The 27,370-nt window shown below is 36.9% G+C and overlaps 2 protein-coding genes across 2 annotated transcripts; one reads left to right on the top strand and one right to left on the bottom strand.

Annotated features, from left to right (window-relative positions):
- Positions 1 to 754: 754 nt before the first annotated feature.
- On the bottom strand, positions 755 to 2,629 carry LOC107585683 (dolichol kinase-like). The gene has a single exon (XM_016272812.1). The coding sequence runs from the start codon at positions 2,627 to 2,629 to the stop codon at positions 1,178 to 1,180; it is 1,452 nt and encodes a 483-aa protein (XP_016128298.1). The 3' UTR covers positions 755 to 1,177.
- Positions 2,630 to 4,360: 1,731 nt separating this feature from the next.
- LOC107585640 (nucleoporin NUP188 homolog) lies at positions 4,361 to 26,245 on the top strand. Its single transcript, XM_016272745.1, has 44 exons — positions 4,361 to 4,400; positions 5,105 to 5,159; positions 5,813 to 5,886; positions 6,416 to 6,500; positions 6,743 to 6,823; positions 6,932 to 6,976; positions 7,061 to 7,153; positions 7,227 to 7,346; positions 7,424 to 7,635; positions 7,723 to 7,837; positions 8,458 to 8,658; positions 8,762 to 8,851; positions 8,970 to 9,035; positions 9,147 to 9,266; positions 9,378 to 9,504; positions 9,618 to 9,791; positions 10,682 to 10,808; positions 10,891 to 10,978; positions 11,058 to 11,134; positions 11,242 to 11,356; positions 12,055 to 12,175; positions 12,274 to 12,340; positions 12,428 to 12,553; positions 12,641 to 12,774; positions 12,922 to 13,028; positions 13,965 to 14,171; positions 14,254 to 14,423; positions 14,925 to 14,994; positions 15,081 to 15,148; positions 15,331 to 15,526; positions 15,606 to 15,683; positions 15,854 to 15,939; positions 16,635 to 16,780; positions 16,877 to 17,046; positions 19,667 to 19,867; positions 20,570 to 20,662; positions 21,917 to 22,069; positions 23,050 to 23,187; positions 24,122 to 24,196; positions 24,279 to 24,470; positions 24,550 to 24,681; positions 24,757 to 24,809; positions 24,895 to 25,024; positions 25,657 to 26,245. Exons 1-44 carry the CDS (start codon positions 4,375 to 4,377, stop codon positions 25,834 to 25,836), a joined length of 5,184 nt encoding a protein of 1,727 aa, XP_016128231.1. The 5' UTR covers positions 4,361 to 4,374; the 3' UTR covers positions 25,837 to 26,245.
- The last annotated feature ends 1,125 nt before the right edge of the window (positions 26,246 to 27,370 follow it).

Genomic DNA, 27,370 nt, shown 5'->3' with positions numbered 1-27,370 from the left:
AATCATTTGACAGCACTAATATTTTTATTTAAATATCCAGAGATATTTTATAGGATTCTGATGAAAAAAAAGGTCATAGGTCAGACGGATATATATATATATATATATATATATATACTAGCATTATAGTAATTAGAGTAATTATGATTTTTTTTTTACATTTTAAAATTGTAGAAATGTGCCTCCCAAAAAAACATAAAATTATGTAGACAATATAAAAAATAAAGGCAGACATGTTTTCGTGAGATTTATCTAAATAAAACATTGTGTATTGTGTTTGCATCCAAGACGTGTGTTTGTGTGTTTATCAGCAAGTGCAGGCATTGTTAAAGGGCATCACATTTTCCATTTCGTTTTTAAATAATGTGCAACTCAATCCCTGTCATTTATACTGGCATGACAGACGCAGGATTTGAGCGAATGAAATATTAACAGCGTCTCAAGACATCAGAGCTTTCTGAGGACACACAAAAAATTAATTCTCTATAAACAACATAATTATCACATGTACACCTTGAAAAATCAAAATGAAGAATACTTAAAGGTATAGTTCACCCAAGAATGAAAATTGTGTAATTTACTTGCCCTCGGGCTGTTACAAACCTGTATGAGTTTCTTTCTTCTGTGGAAATTAAAAGAAGATATTTTGAAGAATGTTGGTAACCAAACTGTTTTGTAGCAAGGAAAAAAAATACTATGGAAGTCAATGGTGTTCGACAGAAGAAAGAAATGCATACGGATTTGGAATGACATGAGGCAGAGTAAATGATTTTTTTGAGTGGACTATCCCTTTAAAGCTGCCAACAGCGGCACCAAACTGTGTTTTCAAACAAAGCTGTCATGTGCGACTCAATCAAGCATTTTGCAATTGCCACTTGTGGTGCAAAAAATACACATTTCACCTTCAAACATCTGTTTTTGTGCCATTTTGTATGTCGTTTACAATATCAAGTAGTTTTCTAGTTTGTTTCACTCCAATACTATAAGAAACGATTATTCTTGAATAAATTTAAGTGCATTTCTATTCACTGTACGAGGGTCATAAACACTCTAATGATGTTTCATTATTGCATTTTGCTTTCCAAACTCACAATACTAGAGCTGTAACGTATGAATTTAATGCTGTTGATATCTGTGCATTGGCATAATGGTCTGATTTGTCTGAACGGGTCTGATCTCATAGCAGCAGGAGGATGTAAAGGTACAAAGGAAGCAGCAGGTTGTCTATCTGCGACGTATACGCCTCCAGCATGGCCACCATTGTGATCGAACCCACCACCCACGAGTAGCTGGCGTTCAGGTTTATACTGCTGTCGGCGATGAGGAAAACCACCACGGCGATGATCTGAGCAAATACGGAGGTTGCGGTGCCCTCAAAGGTTTTCTTCGTGCCGGGCCAGCGGATCTCGCCGACCGTGCTGCCAAAAACAGACGCAACTGTATCGCCGACTCCCACTGCCAACACACCGGCGTAGGGCACCAGGCCACCGGCGCCCCCTAGGCCTCCATTAGGGGTGCAGGATGCGGGCGTGAGCCAGACTGGAAGGGCGACGCCAAGGAGAAGGTAGATGTGGGTGAGAATAAGCGGTCCTGAGTCTCTCTCATCCAGGAATAAAGTAAGAAGGCATCGCAGTGGCGCCCCCAGAGGTCGGATGCGGAAATAGCGGACGAATTCGAGGAGCAAAAACACTGAGAGGCATCCGACCGCGGCTAGATGTAGCAGAGGACGATCTATTGCGAGTCCGGGAGCAAAAGTTAATACGGTGAGGAGGTGGAAATACTTTCGCACGCTCGTCGAAGCTTGGTGCTTCTTGCTTCCGGCTGAGCGATGACTATTTTGATACATCACAACGGCAACCGCTAGAAGCAACAAAGCGGCCCAGAATCCGATCAGCCAAAGGCGAGTGTTGGTTTCGGTGACGAAATGCATCAACCAGGTGATGGGGTGATGCTGTGTGAGCAGGGAGAGCCAAGGAACCAATAGGCCCAATCCCAAAACGGCCGTCATGGTGTGGAAGAAGAGCGACGCCGACCAGGTTTCTGGTTCCATGAATACGAAAAGCAAGGCGAAGAAGATTCCCAGCAGCACTAAGCCTAACACGGCGACCGGGAGGAAATATGGAAGCGGGTCTGCGTTTGCATTCCCAGATGAGGCCAGAGAGCGTTTGATGAGCTGGTTGATGATGAAACTGATCCCGCTGAGGATGAGGAGGGCCTCTCCGGGAGTGAAGCAGCGTGGGAGGAGGTACAAGAGGATTAAGCTTAGATATACAAAAATAAGCAACACCTCCAAGACTTCGATCACCTCGGAGACTGTTAGTGTTTGCTTGACTGTGTACAGAATGGCACTGCCGGCGATGCCGGCTATAACACAGGTGTTTGTGGGCACCGGGCGTGTGATTCCCAACGCGATGAGCGATAGGAACAAAGCCAAAATCATACCGATCACTGTTATGACCATTGCGAATCGCTCCATGTAAACATTCCCCACAGCGATGCAGCGCCCCCTCAAAGCCAGTCCCAGCAGCGGCAGCACCATGCTGGCCGGTAACACGCCGCTGTTGGCCGAAGGCCGGAACTGGAAGACATCTCTCAATTTTAGTATTTTCTTCAAACAAAAACACGTCATAAACAAAATATAATAATAATTTTTTTTCATATTTAGTATTTTTCTCCAAACAAAAACACATAATAAACTAAAATAAATCAACTCTAATAATGTTTTCTCTCAATTTCAGTATTTTCTTCAAACAAAAACACATAATAAGCTAAAATAAAATATAATAATACAATATTTTCATATTTATAATTTTTTACTCCAGAGAAAAACACATAATAAACTAAAATAAACAAACCATTTTTTGAAGCTAATTAATATGAATATGTCCTATAGCTATATCATTCTTTTTTGGCAAATATACCATGGTAATGTCATAGTATTATTTTAAGTAACCTGGAGTACAATGTAAATACCATTTACATGGTAATTACAAATATGTAGTATGTTAACCATGAAGTATAATTTGTTATATGCCAAAATACTATGGTGTTACCATCTGAACTATTCCATGGTACTACAGCCTTAGCTCTTTTTTCACAAATCATCATTATATTATGGTAAAAATTCTGAAAGAAGGAAATCGATTCACTCAGTGTTATGTTATATTCAATGTGATGCCACCTACAGACAGGCCGTGGCTCAAAACCTACCTAGGCAGCATTTCTGAGCACAATAGACGTCCCTTAAAATACTAGATAGGGAGCTAACTAGGTTTTGAGACACATCCGTACTGTCCAGAGCTATTCTCTCACTGTTAAACTAAAGAAGGATGTGAGGCTTGAACTGTAGACACCAGCAGTTTCTAAACATGGTCAGATGTTAAAATGGACAAAGTGTCACTCTGTCAGGGAAAGTACAACGATCTGCTTTTAATGGCTGGATGCTCTGGCATTACAGTGATTGAACATATATACGAATAATAGAGAAAACCTGGCCTGTGTCACACTATACTTTAATAAATCATATTAGTGTTTGCAATATTAGGGTTTTATAAGCACCCAGAAATACTGTATCAAAAACAATAACATAAATGTGTATATAATATAAATATTTTACAAGTAGGCAACTCTGAAAATAGTATATTAGAGGATATTATTTTTTAACACAATCTTATTCAATACAGTTTCTAGGTAATCATAAAATGTATTTATATTACTTAATACAAATTACATTTTTGTAAATAACGATAAATGCATTATTAGACATAAAATATTATAATAGTGATTGTTTGACAGCCTTGATGTCTCTATTGCTTACAAGCACATTTGCTTATTAATACATGGATAGTATGCAATTGCATGCATGTTATAGATATATTCGAAGGAATTGTCAGTATTAATATTAAATTATAATACAAATCCCAACGCAATGCTGATGTTTAATGTTATTTGATAGGGTTTTGTTACAGATAGAGGTGATGATGGGCTCATTCACTGCAACACCAGCTGCTCAGTAAACACCATGCACAGTAAATAAACGCAGAAATATCAAATTACAGCAAATAACGGTTCATCTTACCCTTTTCCCTGCGATTTAACGCTTGGTTCTCGAACAAAAGAATATTCCCAATGTTTTGCTGAGACTCGTGCTCAGCGCTCACTGACTGACGGATAGGAGCACGTGGTGTCAGAATAATCACGTGGCTAATGTCAAAACAAAGATTTTTTTTTTAATTATAACATTTTAATATTGCGAATTTACATTTTAAAATTTAATAAAATAATTATTGTATTAATATATATGTATTATAGGATTTCGTTAAGTCACGTGACAGGAGAGCGCTCGTTTGTGTTAGTCACGTGATCCGGGTGAAGATGGCGGCCTCGGAGCTGTGTGTCAGGTAAAATGGAAGAAAGCCAAACTTACAAAGGTTGTTCAGAACGAGCTGCAACGAAATTTGTAGTTGGATAATGTGTAGATATTTTATACCTGGTATTTAGCCATAATATGAGGGGCTGGTATGTCTTCGACGTGCTGTTTATTTGACGTTTAACGGCCGCACGAGTCGGTCTCGTGTGCTGGCTGACAGACCCGCGCGACTGAAATTCAAATGATAATCTGCACAGTTTATAACAGCTTTTAAGCAACCGTCAACTTCTTCAACATTATACGAAATTAACATCATAACATTGATTAATTGTGCAAATGTTCCTCTTGATTTGACTGTCTTGGTGAGAACGAATTATAGGAGTTTGAAGTGATGAATGAGTTTCATTGTGTGTGTGTATATATGTATCTTATTATACATCTCTACAGGGTACTTGACTGTGTATGCATGTAGTTTATAAAATGTATAAAAATAAGTAATTGAGCTGTTAAGAGCTGTACCGAATTGTTCTAAAACGTTTTTTTAGTTGAAAATGAATGGCTTATTTCATGAATATGATTTGATGTAAAAAAAACAAAACAAAAAAGTTATATGTGAACTTCCTATGTAAGTAGTGTATGTATGGATGGACTTATAAACACCATAATGACACTGCCTTTATATGATCAGTTCTGGAAGTATAATTAATAATGTCACATTTAAATACTTTTATTTAGGAGCAGCCGAGATTTATGGACTATCTTGCTGGGCAGATCTGCACTTCGAGAACCGGTTAGTACCCAGACCAATCATTTCTGAAGTAAAGGTGATGTAGGATGCTTTTTTAAAGATCATTATTTTGTGCATTTGGTGTAACAGAATATGTTGACATGCTTTAATGTTCAAAAAACACATTATTTTTCAAATACTGTACATTATTGTAAGTCCTCTATGCCCCGCCTCTCTCAAACGCTTTGTTTTCTACAAAGTCCCTCCTTCCGACAAGCGCAGTCTGCTCTGATTGGCCAGCTGACCCAGTGCATTGTGATTGGCCGAACACCGCAAGCACTAGTCGTAGGGCGTGGCAGAGTCTTAACTTTGATAAAGAATATCTCTTTGGTTTTGAGACTTTAGTCTTTGCAACTTCAGGGATCTTATCTATGCACAATCAGCTTGTAACACTCCAAAGAGAAAGGAAAACTTGAAATCGCATCATATGACCCCTTTAATAACAACATAAGTACACAGATTTAATTGGACAGCTGTGTATAAACTAAAAATTTATTTGAGAGAATTCTGTGAAGAAACACTATTAATAAAGCGGTTTTATTCTTAAACCATACTGATGTGATGACCTTTGATGAGGTATCCTTTTACAGTGTATCTCGGTGAGTTCCTGTCTCCATCTATAATGTGACCTGTGGTTTTCTTGTGTGATCCTGCAGGCCCAAATCGAGGCTGAATTGGATCGGAACTGGGAGAGACTGCTGCAGGGTCTGTCCTTCTACAAACCACCCAGGTAACACAACATTAAAAAATGTACAAACACGTAAGATGTAAAAATAAATAACCTGAACACAAAGAAGAGTTTGGCTTTATCAAGCTAGGGAGATATTATTTAATGATATACATACTCCGTGGTATACCTGTTGCGCACATCCAGTTTTGTTCAGAATACATATAATGTGCATGAAAAAAACAAATATGCAAATTGGATTGCAAATTTTAGGTTTACATAAACAGACTTTTCAGAATCTGATTAATTTCTTTCGAATTGATGATAATTAGTCAGGGTATTATCATTAACTAAAACCATAAAAAACATTTTCATAAAAAAAAATTTATATATATATTTTGGCTACTTGCCAAGGCAGCATTTCTCATTTAGTTTAAGATGAAGTACTAAATTAAACTACAATTAAAATGATTAATTCAAAATGTATAGTATATGTGATAGTAAAATAACACTAAAATTAGTGTATGTAAACATACCAAATTTGTCTTTTTGCTGTTGTTGAGTATGTAGTAAGTGATAATGTTATGTGCAGCACATCGGCCGCTGACAAGCTGAAAGCAGATAAAGACACACCACAAGCTCTCAAAGACTTCGGACTCAGGATCAGCAAACTGCTGGTGAGTGTCTGGGCACGTATTTTTAAACCTAGTTAGCTGCTTACTTTGACCACAACTTAAAGTGCAGCACTTGATTTTGTTTATCATATGCATGCTTTTACCCAAAATGCTTTCTAGGATGATGTCTCTTGGTTTTTGAAAACATTGCACTCTCTCTTATTTGATTTATACATACTGGCTAAGACTAACTGAATTGATACTTAAGGAGTGGAAAAATATTTGTGTTTTTTTTTTCATGTCAGGGTTTGGATGAACAGCAAAGTGTGCAGATTCTTCAGTGTTACCTTCAGGAGGACTACAGGGGCACACGAAACACACTCAAGGTGAGCTCGGCATCATGTGGTACACGCATGTACAGCTGAAGCGTGCATGAACATGACGAGAGTCAGTTTGTGTGAATAAATAAATAATCCTCCTTTTGTTCCCATCAGGCTGTGCTGCAGGATGAGAGACAGAGTCAAGCTCTGCTGCTGAAGGTTTGAAACTAAATAATGCTTCAACACTAAAAATGACTCTAAAATATATTGAAATGTGACACATGTTGAAATTGTGTTGTACAGATAGCAGATTACTACTATGAAGAGAGACTGTGCGTTCTGCGCTGCGTTCTCCACCTCCTCACGTACTTCCAGGATGAGAGACATCCATACAGGGTAAATAAGAGATCAGCTATTCTGTTAGACAGTCAGAAACCAAATAATTTTAATACATCCTTTTTCTTTTCAGGCAGAGTACTCCAACTGTGTTAGTAAACTGGAGAAAGATCTGGTGTCCAACTACAGGCGGCAGTTTGAGTCGCTGTCCAAATCAGAAGCTCCAACATGGGAGACGCATGGAATCCTGATGGTGAGAAGATGATATGATTGTGTTTAAAGCGGCATCACCTGTAGAATTTGACTCAGGATCTGTTCATCTCTGTGTAGACGGAGAGGCAGGTGTCCCACTGGTTTGTGCAGTGTCTGAAGGAACAGGCCCTGCTGCTGGAGATCTTGTTCCTGTATTACGCATACTTCGAGATGCCGCCCAATGACCTTTCCACCTTCACACGGCTGTTTAAGGAGCAGGGCTTTGGACAGCGGCAGACCAATCGACACCTCGTGGACAAGAGCATGGACGCGCTGGTTGAACGCATTGGGTCAGAACATGCAGTCACCTGATCTTTTTCCTCTCATACAACCACAAACAATGTTTTATAATATCTGAATTGTCATCCTCTCGACAGCTATTTCAGTTCTTTGATTCTTGTGGAGGGGATGGATATCGACTTTCTGCATAAATGTGCTCTAGAAGATAGAACCGAACAGCATCAGTTTTTTGACCAACAGGATATTTGCAAGGTATTGAACATACGCTGCCATTCAGATGTTGAGGAACCCACTTGTACTCACCAAGGCTGCATTCATTTGATCAGAAGTAAAGTAATATTGTGAAATATTATTGCATTTTAAAATAACTGTTTTCTATTCGAATATAATTTAAAATGTAATTTATTTCTGTGATCAGCACTGAATTTTCAGCATCATCTTCAGTGTCGCATGATCCTTCACAAATCATTCTAATATGCTGATTTGCTGCTCTAGAAATATTTTTTCTCATTATCAATGTTGAGAAAAGTTGTGGTGCTTCATATTTTTGTGAAAACTGTGATACTTTTTTTGGGATTCTTTGATGAATCGAAAGTTCAAAAGGACAGCTTTTGTTTGAAATAAAAATCTTTTGTAATATTACAAATGTCTTTACTGTCACTTTTGATCAATTTAATGCATCCTTGCTGAATAAAAGTATTCCAAAAATCTTGCTGACCCCAAACTTTAGAATGAAATTGCATATTAAGACTAAATTAACTTTTGTAAAAATTGATAACTCTGGCTCTAAAATCTGAATGGATGAACAATTTTGTTTTACTTAGAATGTTGAGGATTTGCTTTTTTGTTGATCAACTGTTGTGTGTGTGCAGGAAGTGGATCAGATGCTGTTGACATTTGGTGACATCTCTCACCATGGGCCGGTTCTCTTGGCCTGGGTTCTGCTGCGACACACACTGCGTCCAGAGGAAGTGAGCTCTGTGATTAGACGTCTAGGACACACGACGCTGCAGCTCGGAGTCTTTCAGTACCTCACCAACATGCTGCAGGCACTCGGCAGCACTGGAAATAACGTAAGAACAGTGTTCTATCAAATTGCTTAGATTAAAAAAAATCTTTCTCCAGTGGTGACGTGAACCTTTATGCATACTGTCACATGTCTCTGTCTCATTTTAGTGTACAGCGAGCACTGCACGGATGTGTATATATGGTCTCCTGTCTTTTGTCATCACCTCTTTTGAAGAAGAAACACTCGGCAGCCAACAGGTACAGAAATACACAAACCAACAGACAGAGATCAAAACGTAATATCGTGATACTGGTATTCATTAATAATAAATTACGCATTCATCTTGGATAAGTCTGGTAATTATTCTGTCTGTAGCATCTGATCAATGCAGCATGTGAAGTTCTTGCTGCTCCGAGTCTGGCTGAGCTTTTCTGGGAGTCGGTGAGCAAAGCAATTGGTGCACATTAAATAAAACACCACTATTTGTAGATTCTCTGTGTTTTATTTAAAATGTCTGTGATTTGACCTTTGACCTCTGGTTGTGCCCTACAGAATCCAAACATGGGTCTCGGAGTGATTCTGGACTGTACAGTGGGTCTGTTTCCATATAAGACTGGACCTTTACTACAGCTGCTCACTGCACTGCTGTCTGACAAATCTACAGCTAAGAAGGTAAAACTAAAAAGTAAAAAAATGCCCTCTTAACATTTTCTAACATCACATATATGCACACTTCTACACAATAATTTAGATCTCGTGGACATTTCATGGTCTGTCTCTCAGGTGTACACCTTTTTAGATAAGATGTCGTTCTACACTGAGGCCTATAAGCACAAACCCAACGATGTGATCTCCAGAGAGGATGGCACTCTGTGGAGGAGACAGACTCCTAAACTCCTCTACCCTCTGGGTCAGTGCTGAAAACATGTGTTCCTGTGTTTTGGCGTCTCTTTGCCTGATTGCATCTGCGTATGAAAACATATGTCTTTGTGACATTTTCTCTGGTGTTGTCTGTATGTTCAGGGGTGGGTCAGACCAACCTGCAGATGCCTCAGGGATGTTTCGGACAGGTGTGTGAAGGAAAGCAGCTGTCTGTGGGTGAACAGGGTTTCCTGGTGCGCTGGGAATATTCCTATAGCTCATGGACTCTCTTCACCTGTGAGCTTGAGATGCTGCTGCACGTCGTTTCTACTGCAGGTACGAACACTCAAAACTTACATGCATTTAGGGCCCTATTAACCTATTTTTTGCATTAGAATTTTTCTCAATTCTGTCTTAATGATTAAATTTAATTTTAGTAATCAAAAAGCATGTCTAATTAATTTAAATCATGAAACTTATTTATAATTAAATTTTTAGGGCCCTATGAAAAGTTAAATTTTTTTCCCCCAAATTCTTTTTTGGTAATGTCTCTGGATTCCAATTTAAGGATTGAATGAAATTTTAGTGCTCATAAAGCATGTCTAATTATTTTAAATAATGAAACTTGTTCAAATTTAACAAGTTTATTTATAATTACATTTTTAGGTTTGAATTTTAATTTAAGATTTATTTTGGTCAAATTCTGTTTTCCTTTTACATTTTTATGTATTCTGTTTTAATTATTAAATTAAATGGTTTAATAATCAGAAATAATGTTAATTTAATTCATGAAACTTCAACATTTTAATAATTTAATCAAATTAATACAATAATGGGGCCTTAAGAAATGTTTAATTTTTTTCAGAAATTCTGTGCTGTCGGTTTTATTTTTTCTGTACTTTTGATATAATGATATAAAACATTAACAATTTAATTCATCTTTTAAAATGTAATCAAATTAAAATGTAACAATTGCTTTTATTTGTTTAGCAAACAAAGTGCTACACAACATAGGTTTATTGTCAATAGTCCATATCAAGATTTGATTAAGTGTACAGCCCTACTTTGCAGTATTTTATCCAGAATTTGCCGTTACATATACTGTACATTTTTATGACGGGATACAATGTGGAAATCATAGAGCCCTATGTATTTGAAGATGTTTACATTTTGTAAAAATGTTGCCGCCTGTTGACCTGCTATTGACATCTGTCTCGGGTGAATAGATGTGTTGGCACACTGTGAGCGAGTGAAGCCCATCTTGGATCTGGTTCATAAGATCATCAGCACAGATTGGACAGTGTCTGACTGTCTGCTGCCACTCACATCACGGATCTACATGCTGCTACAGAGGTGAAGTGCACATGTAAACATAAAGACCAAACAGTAAACACTGATTATTAATGAAATTGACAGTGTGTGATTCGTGTTATAGGTTGACCTCCGTTATTAACCCTCCGGTAAATGTTATCACTTCCTGCGTCAACTGCCTTATCGCTCTGGCTGCTCGGCAGCCTGGGAAGGTAAATGTTCACAGTTATATTAAGTCAGGGTTATATGAAGTGATGATCTAGGACTAAACAGCCTTTGCTCCTGATACAGGTTTGGTCTAGTCTGCATCACACCGGCTTCCTTCCGTTCGCCTCCACCCCTCTGACTAACATGGCACAGACTGTCAGGTGATACACACACACATGCAGAACTAGTGAACAAGAACATCATCATATTCACCTGTTAAAATCAGAGAAACCTGAAGAATGACATGTTTGGTGTGTGTGTGTTTCAGTGCAGAGGGTATGAAGGCGGGTAACTATGGCAACCTGCTGGTATTGATCGAACAGCCCAGAGGAGAGTACAGTGTGACCATTGCCTTTTTAAGATTAGTGACCACACTCGTCAAGGTAATGCATTAATGCATGTATCATCCGTTATGACCAATCATGTCAAAATGACCAAGTATTAGCTAACCACGTATCACTACAATGCACAGACTACATTGTAAGGCTGCATGATTAATTGAAATGAAACCAAATTCACAATGTTGCTTGCATGATTATCAAATTGCTTGCAAAGGCTGCAATTAAATAAATTTATGACTGCATGTTTCAGAGTAAAGTGTGGCACTGTTTTACACACGAGCAGCTCATGATCAGCTGTTTTAGTGTCTCAGTTTAATGTTTGAAAATGAATTAAGACAGCCATAAATATTATTATTGTAATTCATTTAATTTAATTTGTACTCTAAATAGTAATAATAATAATTATTATTTAATAATACATCATTACATAAATAATTTATATATACAATAGAAAAACTAATAGTAATATTTAATGTAATATATAAATTTTTTTTATCAGACTTTTTTTTTTCTTCTGTATTTTTTATTTTATAACAATGTTACAACTGTAATATTTTGGTTTATTTTATTTAGTAAAAATAATATAACATTTTTGGCCAAATTTGGCAGCCCCACAAATAAGCACAACAAACCTGGACATTTTTTTTTTATTGCAATTCAATTTTTTTCTCCCACCAAGTCATGCAGCCTTACTACATTGGTGGATATTAAGTAATTTGAGTGTGTGTGTGTGTTTTCAGGGTCAGTTGGGCAGTACTCAGAGCAGAGGACTCATCCCATGTGTGCTGCTGGTTCTGAAAGAAATGCTGCCTGCATACCATAAATGGCGCTACAACACCTATGGCGTGCGAGAGAGGATCGGTGAGCAACTCGCACAGCATTATTATCTGAAATTCTCAGTTTCTCTTAAATTTACTAGTATTTGCTTAACACACTCTCTACTCACTGTTCTCTGTCAGGTTGCTTGATTCTAGAGCTGGTTCATGCTATTCTTAATCTGAGTCAGGAGGGGGAGTCAGAGGGCAGGTAAGAGGATGCAGATGATATTTCATTGTCATTTATTTCATGTGGTCTTCGTTTGGTTCTCACATACTTGATGTGTGACCTCTGCAGCGCCCCCAGTCTGCAGTCGTTGTGTATCTACAGTCTGGCCAACACAGAGGCAGGACAGGCGGTGGTTAACATCATGGGTGTGGGAGTGGACACTATCAACATGGTGCTCGCAGCACAGCCCAGCAGGTACGCGATTGAGCTTTTAATATGGATTCAGTCTCCTCATCCTCTTTACACGAGTCAGTGGGTTTGAATTTGTGTGTCTGTCTGCAGTGGTGGGTCTGAGGGACCTGGTCAGGTTCTGATCCAGACTGTGAAGTTGGCTTTCTCAGTCACCAACAATGTGATCCGACTCAAACCGCAGTCTGATACGGCCTCACCACTGGAGCAAGCGCTGACACAGCACGGTTAGTACACACACTTAAGCGCATGGTAGATGTGAAATATTAGACTGTTCTGTCAGGGATTGCTTACTATAATAAATACTTAACCTTTCCCATAGATTTGTCATATCTAGTGATCATGCAAGTGTTTTTTTTTTTCTTTTCTTGCAGGTGGTCATGGCAACAACCTGATCGCTGTGCTGGCAAAGTATATCTACCACAAGCACGACCCAGCGCTGCCACGACTTGCTATACAGCTGCTGAAGAGACTCGCCACGGTAATGCTGGACACGTTGTTGTGGTCTTCATGTGGAAAACAGCTTTATAAAGGGACTAAATAATGTAGTTTTACATGTAAAATGCCTGAACTTTGGGGTTTGAGTGAGTGTTGTTATTGTTAACTAAAACTGTTAAAAATGTTAACATTTTTGTTAATTGGAATGAATTGTAAATAAAAATATTAGATGAAGAAAAAAAATGTATAACCGAAATTAATAAAAATTACAAGCACATAAAATTACTTAAAAAAATAAATAAATAAAATAAATATTAAGATATACTTTAATTGTACTTTAATTTGACTATCGATTTTAATACTCCAACTGTTCAATATAATCACTGCTAAAAAAAAAATTTTTAATCGTTACTAAAGCTAAAAAATATTGAAAATATTTCACAACAAATTTACTAAAACTTACTGAAAGTATAAAAATAAGAGAATTAAAATATTAATAAATACTATAATGTATAAAAATAATACTAAAATAATACTAGTTTGAATACATTTATAGTAGAGAGAATCCAATAATGGGTTTGACCATTGGTTTTATTTAATACTTAAACTGTTCAATATATTCATTACTAAAAAAATTATTACTAGTAATCATTACTAAAACAAACAAAAAAAATAAAGCTGAAATAAAAATAAAAGCTAAATAGAAATATAAAAAATGTCAAAAGCACAACAAAATTACTAAAACTTGAAAAAATAAAAACAAATTCAAACTATTAATAAATATTCTAAAGTATATAAATAACACTATATTTATTTATTTTGTCTTTCACTGTTCAATATAAACAGTATCAGTCATTAAATATCTTGGTTGATGTCTTATAGTGATGACATTTTTATGGTAATTATGTTATAGTTAATTTAATAACAGTAGAAGTCCCACCATGATACAAGAAATGTGTATTGTGTGTGCTATGTTCAGGTGGCTCCCATGTCTGTGTACGCTTGTCTGGGCAGTGATGCCGCTGCGATCAGAGATGCGTTTCTGACGCGACTACAGAGCAGAACTGAAGACATGCGTATTAAAGTCACCATACTGGAGTTCCTCACCGTGGCTGTGGAAACACAACCTGGACTCATTGAGCTCTTCCTCAACCTGGAGACCAAAGACGGCAGCGACGGGGCAAAGGTCAGAGGTCACGGAAATGCTCATAAGAGTTAGTGTGCGATGGTGAATGATTCAGAGCAGTGTGTGACCGTTTGGTTTGTAGGAGTTTTCTCTGGGAGAGTGGAGCTGTTTGTCAGTGGTGTTGGAGTTGTTGGACTCTAAGCAGCAGGGGAAGTACTGGTGTCCTCCACTCCTGCACAGGGCGGCACTGGCCTTCCTCCACGCACTCTGGCAGGACAGACGGGACAGCGCGCTCTCGGTGCTCAGGACCAAGTGAGTCCCTCACACATGACGCAGTTGGGCAGTGCTTCTCAGGCTTTTTTGCTCAAAGGTCCCTGTTGTCCAACCCATTATTCAGAGGCTTCCTGATAAATGCAAATTCTAATAATTCTGTCATAATTATGATGAAGCTGCTGTTTTCAAACATTTTTATAAAGAATCTAATATTAATATATTAAATTAACCAGCCACTGTTAATTTTGTAATAGTTTCAAAAACTATGTGGGGTTTTTTAAAATAGAAATATAAGAATGTAATTTCTGTTATTTTATTTTTATAATTTTATTATTTGTTTTTAAGCATTTGTATTTAAAATATTAATAATAATAAGTTATTAATTTTATTAATTCAATGCCCTTGTTGAGAATCACTGCTGTAGGGGCCATGTTCTACACTTTTGTAGCATGCATGTCCACTTTAGTCAAGGTTAGTCATTATCGTTTGGTTGGTTGTAATTAAGCATTAAACTAACCATGTGATCTTTTATCGTTACAGAGAAAAATTCTGGGATAACTTAACAACTCCTTTATTTGGAAACTTACCTCCCCCGTCTGAGACCACAGAGGTATGTGTACATAAATGGTAATAACTTAAAGACAAAAATGTTCCCAAAGTATTTTATTTCTTGTTTGATTGTTTCTTTTTATGTAGCCGTGTGTTCTGGAGTCTTGTGCCTTTGTGATGAAGATAATCGCCCTTGAGATCTACTATGTTGTCAGGTATGATCTACACAAGCGTGTAAGAGGCCATACTCACAGGATATGCTGTTCCATTCAAAAACGGCTTATACTGTAACAGCTGCTTCAAAATTGATAAAATAATTAGTAAAAGAAGTGTTTTGTTTTCTATTTGCCAACCACCAATACAGATTCACAGTTGTCTGTCTGTATGTGTCTCTCAGTGGTGTGTTGGATCCATCTCTGAAAGCGGCTCTGGAGAGTTTCAGCACTAAGCGCCGCTACGATTTCTGGTCGGATTACGTGCGTGATCTAGTGTGTGTGGCCTGTGACGGTGAAGAGGAGGGTTTGCGCTCTCTTTCCGAGTCTCAGATGCTCATATCCGCCTGGAGGACGCTCTTAATACTCTCCACCAGTCATGTGAGCAGCTACACTCAACTTCACACATCTCACGTTTATACTGCTGGTGTTTATCATAACCTGTCTCGTGTGTTTGTAGTCTGAGGTAATGCATCTGAAGGATGACACTGTCAGGCAGAAGCTTTTCATGGACGTGTTGGAAGGGACCAAAGCAGCGGTAAGTTACCTTATACATATGAGCACCCATGACTATATATTACAGTTATCTTAAATCCTGATCTTACTGCTTGAAGAAAATTTGACTTTTTTTTGTATTGCTATGTTACAAACACGATTATGATACATTGGTACAAAAACCTCAAACTTCTATCTTTCTCTCTTTCTCAGCTGCTGATGTCTCAGTCTGTTTTCTGTCTGCATCTGGGATCCATGATGGTCACGCTGCTCCTCATCCTCCTCAAACAGTGGAAAAGGTGGGTGTTTTTGTAAATGATTGGCTCAGCTTCACGTCTGAAATAAATAGAAACGTCTCTGAAATAGAAATGAATAGAAACGTCAAGGTTATTATACTAAACTAAAACTGAAACCATAAAAAAAATTAAATTGTTACTTAAAATAAATGTTAACTGAAATGAAATATATATATATATATATAAAAAAACAACTTTATAACTTATTTTATGACAGCTAGTTTCCAAAGCAACGTATAATTTTCATGTAGTTTAACTTGATGTACTCAAATAACTCAAATTAAAACTGAAATGAAAATAATAAGAACTATACTGACAGACATAAAAAATAGTAACTAATAAAAAACACAAAAATTTATTAATTTAAAATAAAAAGGGAAAATACAAAAAGAAAAATTAATAAAAAAATTTAAAACATGCCCACATTTACACCCATGTTATTTTAGTATCATGCTATTTTAAACACACACACACACAAATAATTTCCTATTTCTATTTGATTTTAAAGTTTTTGTTGTGTTCTTGTCGTTTTAATATAATTTTAAACAAATGTTTACTGAAGATAAGCTACAAAAACAATTAACTAAAAGGTCACGATGAACTGGGAAGGGTGTTTTGAATGTTAGTAGTGTCTATATAATATTCAAAACTCTTCAAAAGAGCATGTTAAGTAATATTGCTGATGTGGTTTGTGTCAGTGTGTTGGTGTCCGCCCCAGCTCTACTGCCGCCCCTGTCTCTGATGATGGAAAGCGTTCTACATGCTGAACAACAGCTCACGGACCGAACTAAAGCCAAACTCCTGTCAGCTCTCATCTTAGCCCTGCAGATACAAGGACTCAACGGTCAGTCTGCATGTTTGTTTGGGGATAACACATTACACCAACTGTGTGCATATTGTTTGTTCCGTTTTAACAATTCTTTAACATTTACTGGTTCAGGAGGAGATATTACCCAGCTTCCCCAGCTGCTGTTGTGTGTGTGTGAGATGGTTCAGGACGAGGCCCTGACGTTGATTGACAGCACACGTCACACGATACAGAGAGGTGACGTTCAGGAGGACGGCATGGAGACAGACAGCCCACACATACAGAAAGACCAGCAAGACTCAGTGAGTGTGTGTTTGTATGTATAATGTACACAGAATTAGGGCTGCACAATAAATCGCATGCGATATTTAATGCGAATCTTGTCAGTAAAGCCATTCTGTAATCAGTGGTAAATCTCCATCACGTGCGGGTTTTCACACGGAGCAGCATTAACTACACAGAGCCGTTGTTCACCGACAAGCTGCGCAAAATATGATCGTGGTTCATATATGAGCCCACAGGTGATGGAGATTTACCGCTGATTAAAGAGCCGGCTTTACTGACAAGATGCGCGTTAAATATTGCATGCGATATATCGTGCAGCCCTACACAGAATGTATATATGCTATCCCATGATGTACTGCACTTAGGGCTGTGCAAAAAATCGAATGCGATTTTCATGCGCATCTCGTCAGTAAAGCCGCTCCTGTGATTAGCGGCATTTACTACACAGAGCCGTAGTTCACTGAGCTACACAAAATCGCGTTCAAAATCGGCAATGAATCGCATTCGATTTTTTGCACAGCCCTAACTGCACTTGACCTGATATTAACTATTAAAAGTTGATTAAAATTGTGGTCATTTGACAACAATATGGAAACTTGTTTCTGCAGTGGAATAAAAACAAATTCGGTAAGGGCAAAAATTATCCAGAAACTGTTTTACATGTCCATTTACAACCCTAGGATTTGTCCCTAGAATAAAATGGTCTGTTATTACCTTATTTGGAAGGGTCATGAATAATAATGTTGAGCTCTGCTCTGATTGGCTGTTTCACAGCGTGGCTCATTTCAGTAGCTCCCACAGCAAACAGATCTCTACTGTCCAGCGTGAATGATGGAGAGATTAGGCATCCAACCTTATATGTTTGAGCCTGTATTAGACGAAGATACAGATTTTGAGAGATTTTGCAAGAATGTTTAGCATCCGTGGTATGAACATGATCGCTGCGATACACTGGCCGAGTGAACGAGGCTTGAGAGAGAGTTGTGAGTGAGGGCACGGACACAGCCTCTGTGTTGCCAGATCCAGCTGTTATAAGCGTTTTTGGACTTGTCTTTTCCACTTTTTTTGACACTTTAGAAAGTTAATCAAGTAGGACGTTGGGGGTCAGCGATATCTTTATCTTATCATAATTGCAAAAGATTTTAAATCATTTCAGTTTATTTTTATTTATTTATTGGTTTTTGTTTGTTTTATTAGCAAAATCTGGCAACTACGGCTGTCGCGATTCGTAGATTTTATTAGACTATTCGATTTTTTAAAATCCTCTGCTTCGTTTTGCTTGCGTCGATTAACCGGCAAAATACTGGAAGTGGCGCATTTCACAGACGAGAATGTATAAAACGCATTATTAGTCTGTTTTCCAAGGCTGCATGATATATTAAACCCATTTAAAAATCATAATTAAGCATAATTGTGTCCTAAAGAAATGGCCAAATATTAAAGATTAAGTGGACATTTGAATTAAATGGTGCTTGGTCAATATTAAACAAGGATTGAATCACACAGTAATGTGTAAAAACAATTGTTAGGCCGTTGGCACCCCCTGCAGGCCTTTGTTGTAATGCGTAATGTACATTAGCTCTATTGTTTATAATAAATTATGTATTTTAACAATTTTGTTCAATAAAACCAAAGGATTTCTTGCTTTTGATACTTTATTTGAACTAATTATTATTGCCTCATTGCTATTATATATGTATTTTAAGTAATTTTAAAGGCTATTGTTCACTTACATCTATTTTTATTACCACAAAAAAATTTATTATAATTATAGGGCACTATGAAATCTGTTTTATTTCCAAATTCAGTTTTTTCCATTTTTATTTTTCTATCTTTCTAATCAAAAAGCCTGTCTAATTAATCGAGTTTTACAGTTGCACTTTTTTACTTTTGGATTTCATTTGGTTTAATGAAATATAGTTGAATAAAATATTCTGAAGTAAAATTGTTGATTTTTTTGTCTGGGAAATTAATCGTTTAGATTAATCGATAGATTAATCGAAATAAAAATAGTCGTTAGTGGCAGCCCTATTGGCAACACTGCATCGATGATTCGGGCTGTGCAGGTCCGGCTGGCCTAGAACATGGGCTGGTATACGTTATGCAAATGTTGGGGGTGTCAACATTAATGATCCTGACTGTAACGTCACAGTCGGTGTTATGTTGGGATTTGCCTCTTTTTCACTGGTCTTTTGCACGCACGAGATTTACATAAGAACGTGGAAACAATGGTGTTTGAGGCTCACGGTATGTCATTTCCATGTACAGAACTCTTATTATTCAACTATGCCAAGGTAAACACAGTTTTCCATTCTATGGCACCTTTAAGAGAAAAAAATTCAGAATTCCATTAAGTAAACTCAGAATTCCAAGATGTGAAAAAAAACTGAGTTTATATCTTCTTTTTTTTTCTTTTTTCTCCATAGAAGAAAAAACAAAAAAAAAGGTATTTGTCTCAAAATTTTTTTTTCGATTTTGTATCTCAGAATTGCAAGGACCAAAAATTAAAATTTTGAGTTTTTTTTTTTTTTTGGTTCCTGCTGTTCACATACATTTTATAGGCAGTATATTGTGCAGTATATACAGTATGCAGTTATTCCATTTAGATCATAACCAGTATATCTCTCTCTGTCTCAGGTGTGTGTGTTAGCTCTTCATCTCTCTAAAGAGTTGTGTCGGGCTGACGAGGATGGTGAGCAGTGGCTGCAGGTGGTCAGGAAGCTGCCAGTTCTGCCGTCGGTTCTGAGCGCTCTAGAACTCAGTATGCGATCCAAACAGAACCTTTACTTCACTGAGGCAGCGCTTCATCTGCTGCTCACACTCGCAAGAACACCGCAGGTACACACAGCAGCTTTAGAAACATTTATCCAAAGCAGTTTACAAAAGAGGAACAAAAGCCAACAATATTCACCAGGATATAGAAATCTTGGATATGTAAGGTAGTATAATTATAAAAGTGTGATTTCTAGACATGGAAAAGTCATGTAAATTGATCAAAACTCTATTGATAGTTGTATATTTTATGAATATACTTTTTTTTTTTTTTTTTCAATTTTCAGGTAGTAACTGAACTGTGAGAAAAAAATGTTACAAAATTCTTATCCTAAAAGGCCTTGTTCACCTAAAAATGGAAATTGTCATTATTTACTCTTCCTCATGTCTTTCTAAATCTATAAGACTTGAAAATATGAAAATATTTTTATGAAACCTGGGAGGTTTCTGTCCCTTCATTGAAAGTCCAGGTAGCCAAAACTTAGCAGAATATAAAGGCCTTGCAAAACAAATCCATATGAATAGAGTCAAAAAGGTTATGAACCACTGATTTTAATGCAAAGTGTATGTGAAACTTGGAAGAGATTTGACTGTGATATGGGTGACATGTTAAAATCATAAACGACATTAAATATGTATTTCACTCCAAAAATGAACAAGTATCACACACTAGGACTTTAACATCAAGTCATGACTCAAAAATGAAATAAACTACTCAAAGATATATGATCAAAGTGATTGACTAAAATGTTTGTCATGTTCCTGTAGGGGGCAGCAGCAGTGGCAGGTGCTGGAGTGATTCAGAGCATCTGTCTTCCTCTCCTCAGTGTGTATGAGGGTCCAGCTAACGGAGCCACGCAGGTACTGCCTTACAACTACAGCATCCTAATTTATTACATTTTTTTCCTGAGGAGGTTCAGAGACTTTGTATGATGGTTAAGGCTATAGATGGTATACAGTTTCGTCTACTGGGCATGCGCACGTCAATGTAGCGTCATTTTTGTCACACTGTACAACAATAATTACTGTTTTTGCATTATTGTAAGGCAGTGGTTCTCGACCTTTTTTCCCCGCTGGGCCACACTATGGTCCAAGTGCAAGACTCATGATGGGCCGCACGCATATCATTTACATATTACGTCACCAATACAAACCAACCAGATTTATAATATTATAGCCTAAATATTATGATATCTAATCGATTACATTAATTGAAATAAATAAATAATTCTACTCCCCATTAATAAAACACCCCTGATGCTGTCGGGAGCTGACCAATTTTGTGAAATTCGGCTCGAAAGGAGTAACGGCACAATGAAGTTGTGATTGTAAGTTGCAGTCTATAAGACTTGAGGCGCGACATTGCAGAAAATGTACGTCCACAAATGTAGCCTATGTTGATCCAAGTATGGAAAGCACTTTCGAATTGAATAATCTGAGGTTCTCTCCAGAGATGTTTTGCCACATTTCTGCAGTTAAGGATGATTGCTGCGTAGTATGGGTGTTTTCTTTTGCCTGAACATCATCAAGTGTGTGGCGGGGCAAACCGAAAGTCCAGCACTCTGCTACCTTCACTGCTGATACTGCGACTATTCTTGTTTGTACGTGTTCCTTCGCTGGCATTTTCCACATTCCGTTTTTCTCCCTTAATAAAAAATTTGTCCATTCTGATGCTCAATTTTACCGAACTAATGGCTACTGATGACTATTTGAATTGAATTCTGCCAAAGTGCACGCTTGTAAGTGTTTGTTAAATGCGTAACGTTAATTACGTGAGTACAGGTCTGCTCATGTCTGAAAATAACATGAAAAACGAAATTATTTTACATAAAAACATTATAGCTTATATTTGTTTAGTACATTTTTTAATTAATGTAAAAACTAAAATGTAAATGTAAAACTGAAAGTGATTTTTTTTTATTGTGTTCAGCATGGTGGGCCGCATTTGAATTTGTGACGGGCCGCGGGTTGAGAACCACTGTTGTGAGGGGTAGGTGTAGACGTTAATAAAACACAATCTAATAGGTAGAAAATTAAATTTATTGTTAGCTTCTGGTTTTAGCTGTATCCCTTCTAGCCACTACCCTGTATGAGCGCAGCTGTTATCTCTGTCAGGCGTTTGTGCGGAAGTCTCAGGACGCCCCCAGCTGGACGGGTGTGTACAGACTGAGTCTGTCTCTGATGGAAAGTCTGCTGAAAACTCTCCGTTACAACTTCATTAATGAAGCGCTCGACTTTGTTGGCGTGCACCAGGAGCGCATTCTGCAGGTGTGTTTTTATGCCTATGTTTATATTGATTATATATAGAAATTTATTTATTTTCTTTCGTTTCCTAAATGTCTATTGTAATTCAGCCAGTTTAACTTTATTTTTTATTTTTCTATATATTTTACTTTTATTTTTTTTTATTTTTGTAGTTTTCATCCTTAATAGTGATTTTCATTTTTAATATAGTAACGATCCTGTCTGGTTGCAGTGGATTTTATAAGCACAATTTAAAAGCATTACAAGAAGTGCTATAATTTAAATACTTTTAATATACTTAATTATAATTATTGTCATTGGTAAAAAAAATGATAAAGGTCCTACTAGGGCTGCACGATTATGACAAAAATCATAATTATTGATTATTCCCTTGAAATTGTAATTGCGATTATCACAATTTACATTGAATGATATTTATACCATAGTTTGATGCAACTGCATGCCGTATTTTTATATGAAAATAAACAAGCTGAAAACACTAACTGAAAAACCTTTAGTGCTTTTCTATAGTATTAAGCCTCAAATGTCAAATATACATCGGATTGGTTTCTTTAAATTATATTAAAAAAGTAAAAATATGAATGGTATTATAATGTTATACTAAAACTTAAATTAAAATAATGGGGAAAAACCCTTAAGATAACATGTAGAAAGCAAAAAACGCATCTTAAGCATGCTGAATAACATCAGTGGACTTTGAATGATTAATTGCCACTCTGAATGATTACATAATTGTGGCGTCCATAATTGTGCAGCCCTAGGTCCTACAGTTATATGCAAAATATATATTCTTTTGATTTTGAGGTGAGATAACCTACTTTTTTTTTTGTTTTGGCATTCACTCAAAATATATCTTTCCATTCCATCTTTCTCATTTTCTTTCAGTTTTCTTTGATGATGTTGTTGACATTGTTCCAGTTTTTCCGTTCTGTTCTGGTGTGAGTGTATGACGGCTCACTGAGGATGTTGTGTGTTGTATGTAGTGTCTGAACGCGGTGAGGACGGTTCAGTCTCTGGCGTGTCTGGATGAGGCCGATCACACGGTGGGCTTCCTGCTCCAGCTCTCCAACTTCTGCAAAGAGTGGCACTTCCACCTGCCGCAGCTGCTCAGAGACGTCCAGGTACACTCCAGCACTTCTGCTTCTTTCCTCTACAATTATTTCAGAAGTTAATCATTTAAGACAAGTATTTGTATTGTAACTTGTAGAGTTAGTTTATATATAAAATACTATGAACTATGAATTAATTTGAATATTGACTTAAAATTAGGACTGTCAGTCGATTAAAATATTTAATCTAATTAATTACATGATGTTGATTAATTAGTCTAATTAATCGCAAATTACATTTGGCTATGAAAATACCTCCAAAAGATTATTTAATGAGTTAAATGAGAAAGTATTAAGTAGACATTACAAAGAGTAGCTTTAGAAAGAAATATTTTATTTGATTCAACATAATATTTATTACACAAACCTGATGAATGGGCCTTTGAATCATTGATTCACCAGATTCGTTCAAAACAGATTCATTTAGAAACTAAACACCGCTGTGTTGCTCGAAGACGCACTGCAGTTCTGCTGCGGCTTTTTTAGGTAATATTTTTGTTGGCAAAACTGAGCAAAAACAGTTAAAAATGTAACATAGTAACTTCTTATTTACTGAACTGTTATATAAAATCACATTTGCACTTGTTATATTCGGGACAAACAGCATTTGTGTGATGCTGCTCTCACTGCTCGTGTGATATCGCTTATGTGATATAAATATGAGACCAAAACTCATACAGGAGCATTTTTGCCCCAATATCTTGAATTTTAGGGCATAACTGCACTTGTGGAGTTGTTGCCCTGCATCATATTTGTCAACAGTCAGCTGTATGAAATGTAAGATGACAGGTCTGGGGGCGGGGCCAGTGCATTAACTGCGTTAAAATATTTTAATTGTGTCATTTTTTTCATAACTAAACCTGACAGCCCTACTTAAAATATTTACTTGAAGTCTCCCCTGAGATTTTGTCTAAAGGGTTCAGAAGTTAATGTTTGTGTGTTTCAGGTGAATCTGTGCTATCTGTGTCAGACGTGTACGTACCTCCTGCACAGCAAGAAAATGCTGCATCATTACCTGCAGGTATGAGACGTGACGCTCTGACCCATCTTCAGTTTGTCAGTGCTGTATGTGGTTGATTTATTATGCGAGTCTGTTTGCTCAGGCCAAGAATGGGGAGGGGCTTCCACCAGGGCCACACCCCCAGCATGCCGTACAGCCCGCCTCCAAAGAGCAGGAGGAGGCGGAGTCTAAAGCGCTGCAGGCGGTTCAGTGCAGCCTGTTAAAGATCCTCAGCAAAACTCTGGCCACGTTACAGCACTTCACACCCGACTGCTGTCAGATACTGCTGGACCAGGTACACACATCCACACAATATAAACACTCGCCATTCACGGCTGGAGCGTTAAATCACACGTTTTTCTGTGTGTGTTTAGTCGATGGACCTTGCGGAGTACAGGACGCTGTTTGTGTTGAGTTTCACCACTCCTGCCTTTGACTCTGATGTGGCTCCGTCGTTTGGGACTCTCATGGCCACCATTAATGTGGCGCTGAGCATGCTGGGAGAGGTAGTGCAGCGCTTTCAGCTCTTCTGGTGTAATGAATGTTGTTTGTTTCTGTGCTGATTGTGGTGTTGTTTGTAGATTGAGAAGAGGAAGGAGCCGGTGGTGGTCTCTGAGGACACTCAAGCACTGAAGTGAGCAGAAACACTCCTGTGATGTTTACAGTGCGGTGTGGGTTTGAGCTCGAGGTCGTCTCATGCTCTTTCTCTGTGGTTTCAGGTCTTTGCTGATGTTCTCGATGGAGAACTGCTTCTATGTGTTGATCTCTCAGGCTGTTCGCTGTCTGAAGGATCCTTCAGTTTTGCCCAGAGACAAACAGAGACTCAAACAGGAGCTCAGCTCAGAGCTGGTGAGTCCTTCATTGGGCTTAAGATATATTCAATTATTTCAATAAATCTTGTTTGCCAAACTTTATTGCCAATCATGAAATTAATTATTTGACCTCAAATCAATTTTTTTTTTCTATTTTTTATTTATTCATTTAATTATCTACATATTTTTTAAGTTTTGTGACTTATTTTCATTACTTGTAAGACCTAAATCATCCTGTGTGCACTGTTTTTTCCACAGATTCCTTTATTGTATTTTAATATTTTATTTGATTATATATATATTTTTTTTTTTGATGTTTTGTGATTTTTTTTTATTACTGTAAGACTATAATCATCCTGTCTGGAAAGTGTTTGTTTCAACAGATTCCAGATAAATTATATTTTTATTTACTGACATTTATTTGCTTTATCAACATTTTTATAATTACTGCAGAACTATAATCATCCTCTCTGGATGGTGTTCCACAGATTCCTTTTTTTATTAATTGGTTGATTGATTTATGTACTTTTTTTGTAGTTTTTTTATTTTATTTCAGTAAGACCATGATAAATATGAAATTAGATTTGTATATCTTTTGATTTTGGGGTGAAATATGACCTTAACCAGTTTTTTGACATTTGCTTGATTCACCCAAATGTTTTCTTTCAGAGTACGTTGTTGTCGACATTATTCCGTTTTTTCCGGCGAGGCTCCCCTTCCTCCCCAGCCAGCGGGCTGCTTCCCTCAGCGCAAACCAAACCACCCACACCAGGATCCAAGGCCACGCCGGAGGGCCAGGAGCCCTTCATTCAGCTGGTCCAAGCCTTCATCCGGCACGTCCAGCGCTAGACGCACACATCCCGCTCTGATCAGAGCTCCATACTAAACGCTGATTTAGAGATCTGAATCGCACTCAAAGGGAAACTCCAGCAGAGTGAATCTGTTTCAGTGATTCTGGCTTCGACTTCGGTGAGCCGTTTGGTGCCAAAGCTCATCGCGGGTCCTGGACTGCACACAGGGCCTTTTCTATTTAAAAGCAGTTACCTTTTTTTCCTCATAAAAATACAGACGGCCCTACAGCAGCTGATAAAAACTGTCAAACATTGAAATGTTTTTGTAGTTACATGTATATAATTAAAACATGTTACAGATGTCTGTCATGATTGTATGCCATAGCTGTTTTGTATGAAAACTTTCTGTCCCAGTTGCCATATATTTGTCTTATAACCATAATAAACTGAAAGGGAGTAAAGCTGAACACGGTGCAACTTTTTGAATGGACACTAACACTTGTGCTAGAAAATAATTAAATATCGGTAACATTTAATTTTTAGAATTGCAATTCTTTTTGTGACGTTTACATTTTTATATTAACTGTTTGAAAACAAAAACAAAATATTTATTAGTTCTGTTCTCTAATTTCTATTTTTATATGCATAAAACCTTATTTTGTTTCTGAAGATATATATATATTATATATATAAATGTTAATGTCACTAAAATTATTTTAAATGTGCTGATGTGCTTATATTATTTTAAATGCTAAGGTTCTCTGCTTATAGTCATGCATTAGCATTAATTATATACCTAACAATAAACAAAACTTTAATCTACATTGTTTTGACCGTCTACGTTAATGTCTACAAATACATTTTAATGTTTCAAAATGTATAAACTTTACAAAACAAACATGCACAAGTAATAGTAAGCAATAGTGTAGTTGGGTCAAAGACGTTATGATGTCCACATCAAAAGAAATGTACAAAAATGTCCATAAAACACATTAAATGTAAGTAAAGTGTCTACTTTTAAGGTTTAAAATAAGTTTTTGGAGAATAAAATGTTCAAATAATGCTACATTTCATTCAGTGTAACAATATTTATGTAAAAATTCAAACATGCTTATTCTGAAGTGTACATATTAAAATATATAAAAGGGAGCATATTCAATTTTGTGTTTTAAATGAGTAAAAAATTCTTACTGACAAATGGGCAAAACCTAGGAGAGTGGCAAATTTAAAAAATGTAAAATTACAACTTAGTATTTGGGGTGAAAGTGTCATAAAATGATTTTTGTTGTAAATATGCCTGACAAGATTGTTACACAATGACATTTTAGTGGGTGTCTTCTGGAAATCTGAAAAATGTATATTTATTTTTTTGCCCTGAAAAACAAAATTTAAAGCAGTATTATACTTGTTTTTATGCTTAAACCCTTTTTCTCTTTGACCCATTTATAAATGTATACAAACCTGATTGTTTAATAAAAACAATTTGCATTCATGAGGCTAGCTAATGTATTTTATATTCTATAGATGTTTTGTTTTGGTTAAATGTGTAATTTATTATACAGTAAATTTAGTGCTGTGATATCATAGATGTC

Source organism: Sinocyclocheilus grahami, unplaced genomic scaffold (assembly GCF_001515645.1).
Source record: "Sinocyclocheilus grahami isolate Dianchi unplaced genomic scaffold, SAMN03320097.WGS_v1.1 scaffold73.1, whole genome shotgun sequence".
NCBI lineage: Eukaryota > Metazoa > Chordata > Actinopteri > Cypriniformes > Cyprinidae > Sinocyclocheilus > Sinocyclocheilus grahami.
This window is presented reverse-complemented; position numbering and strand designations above follow the sequence as displayed.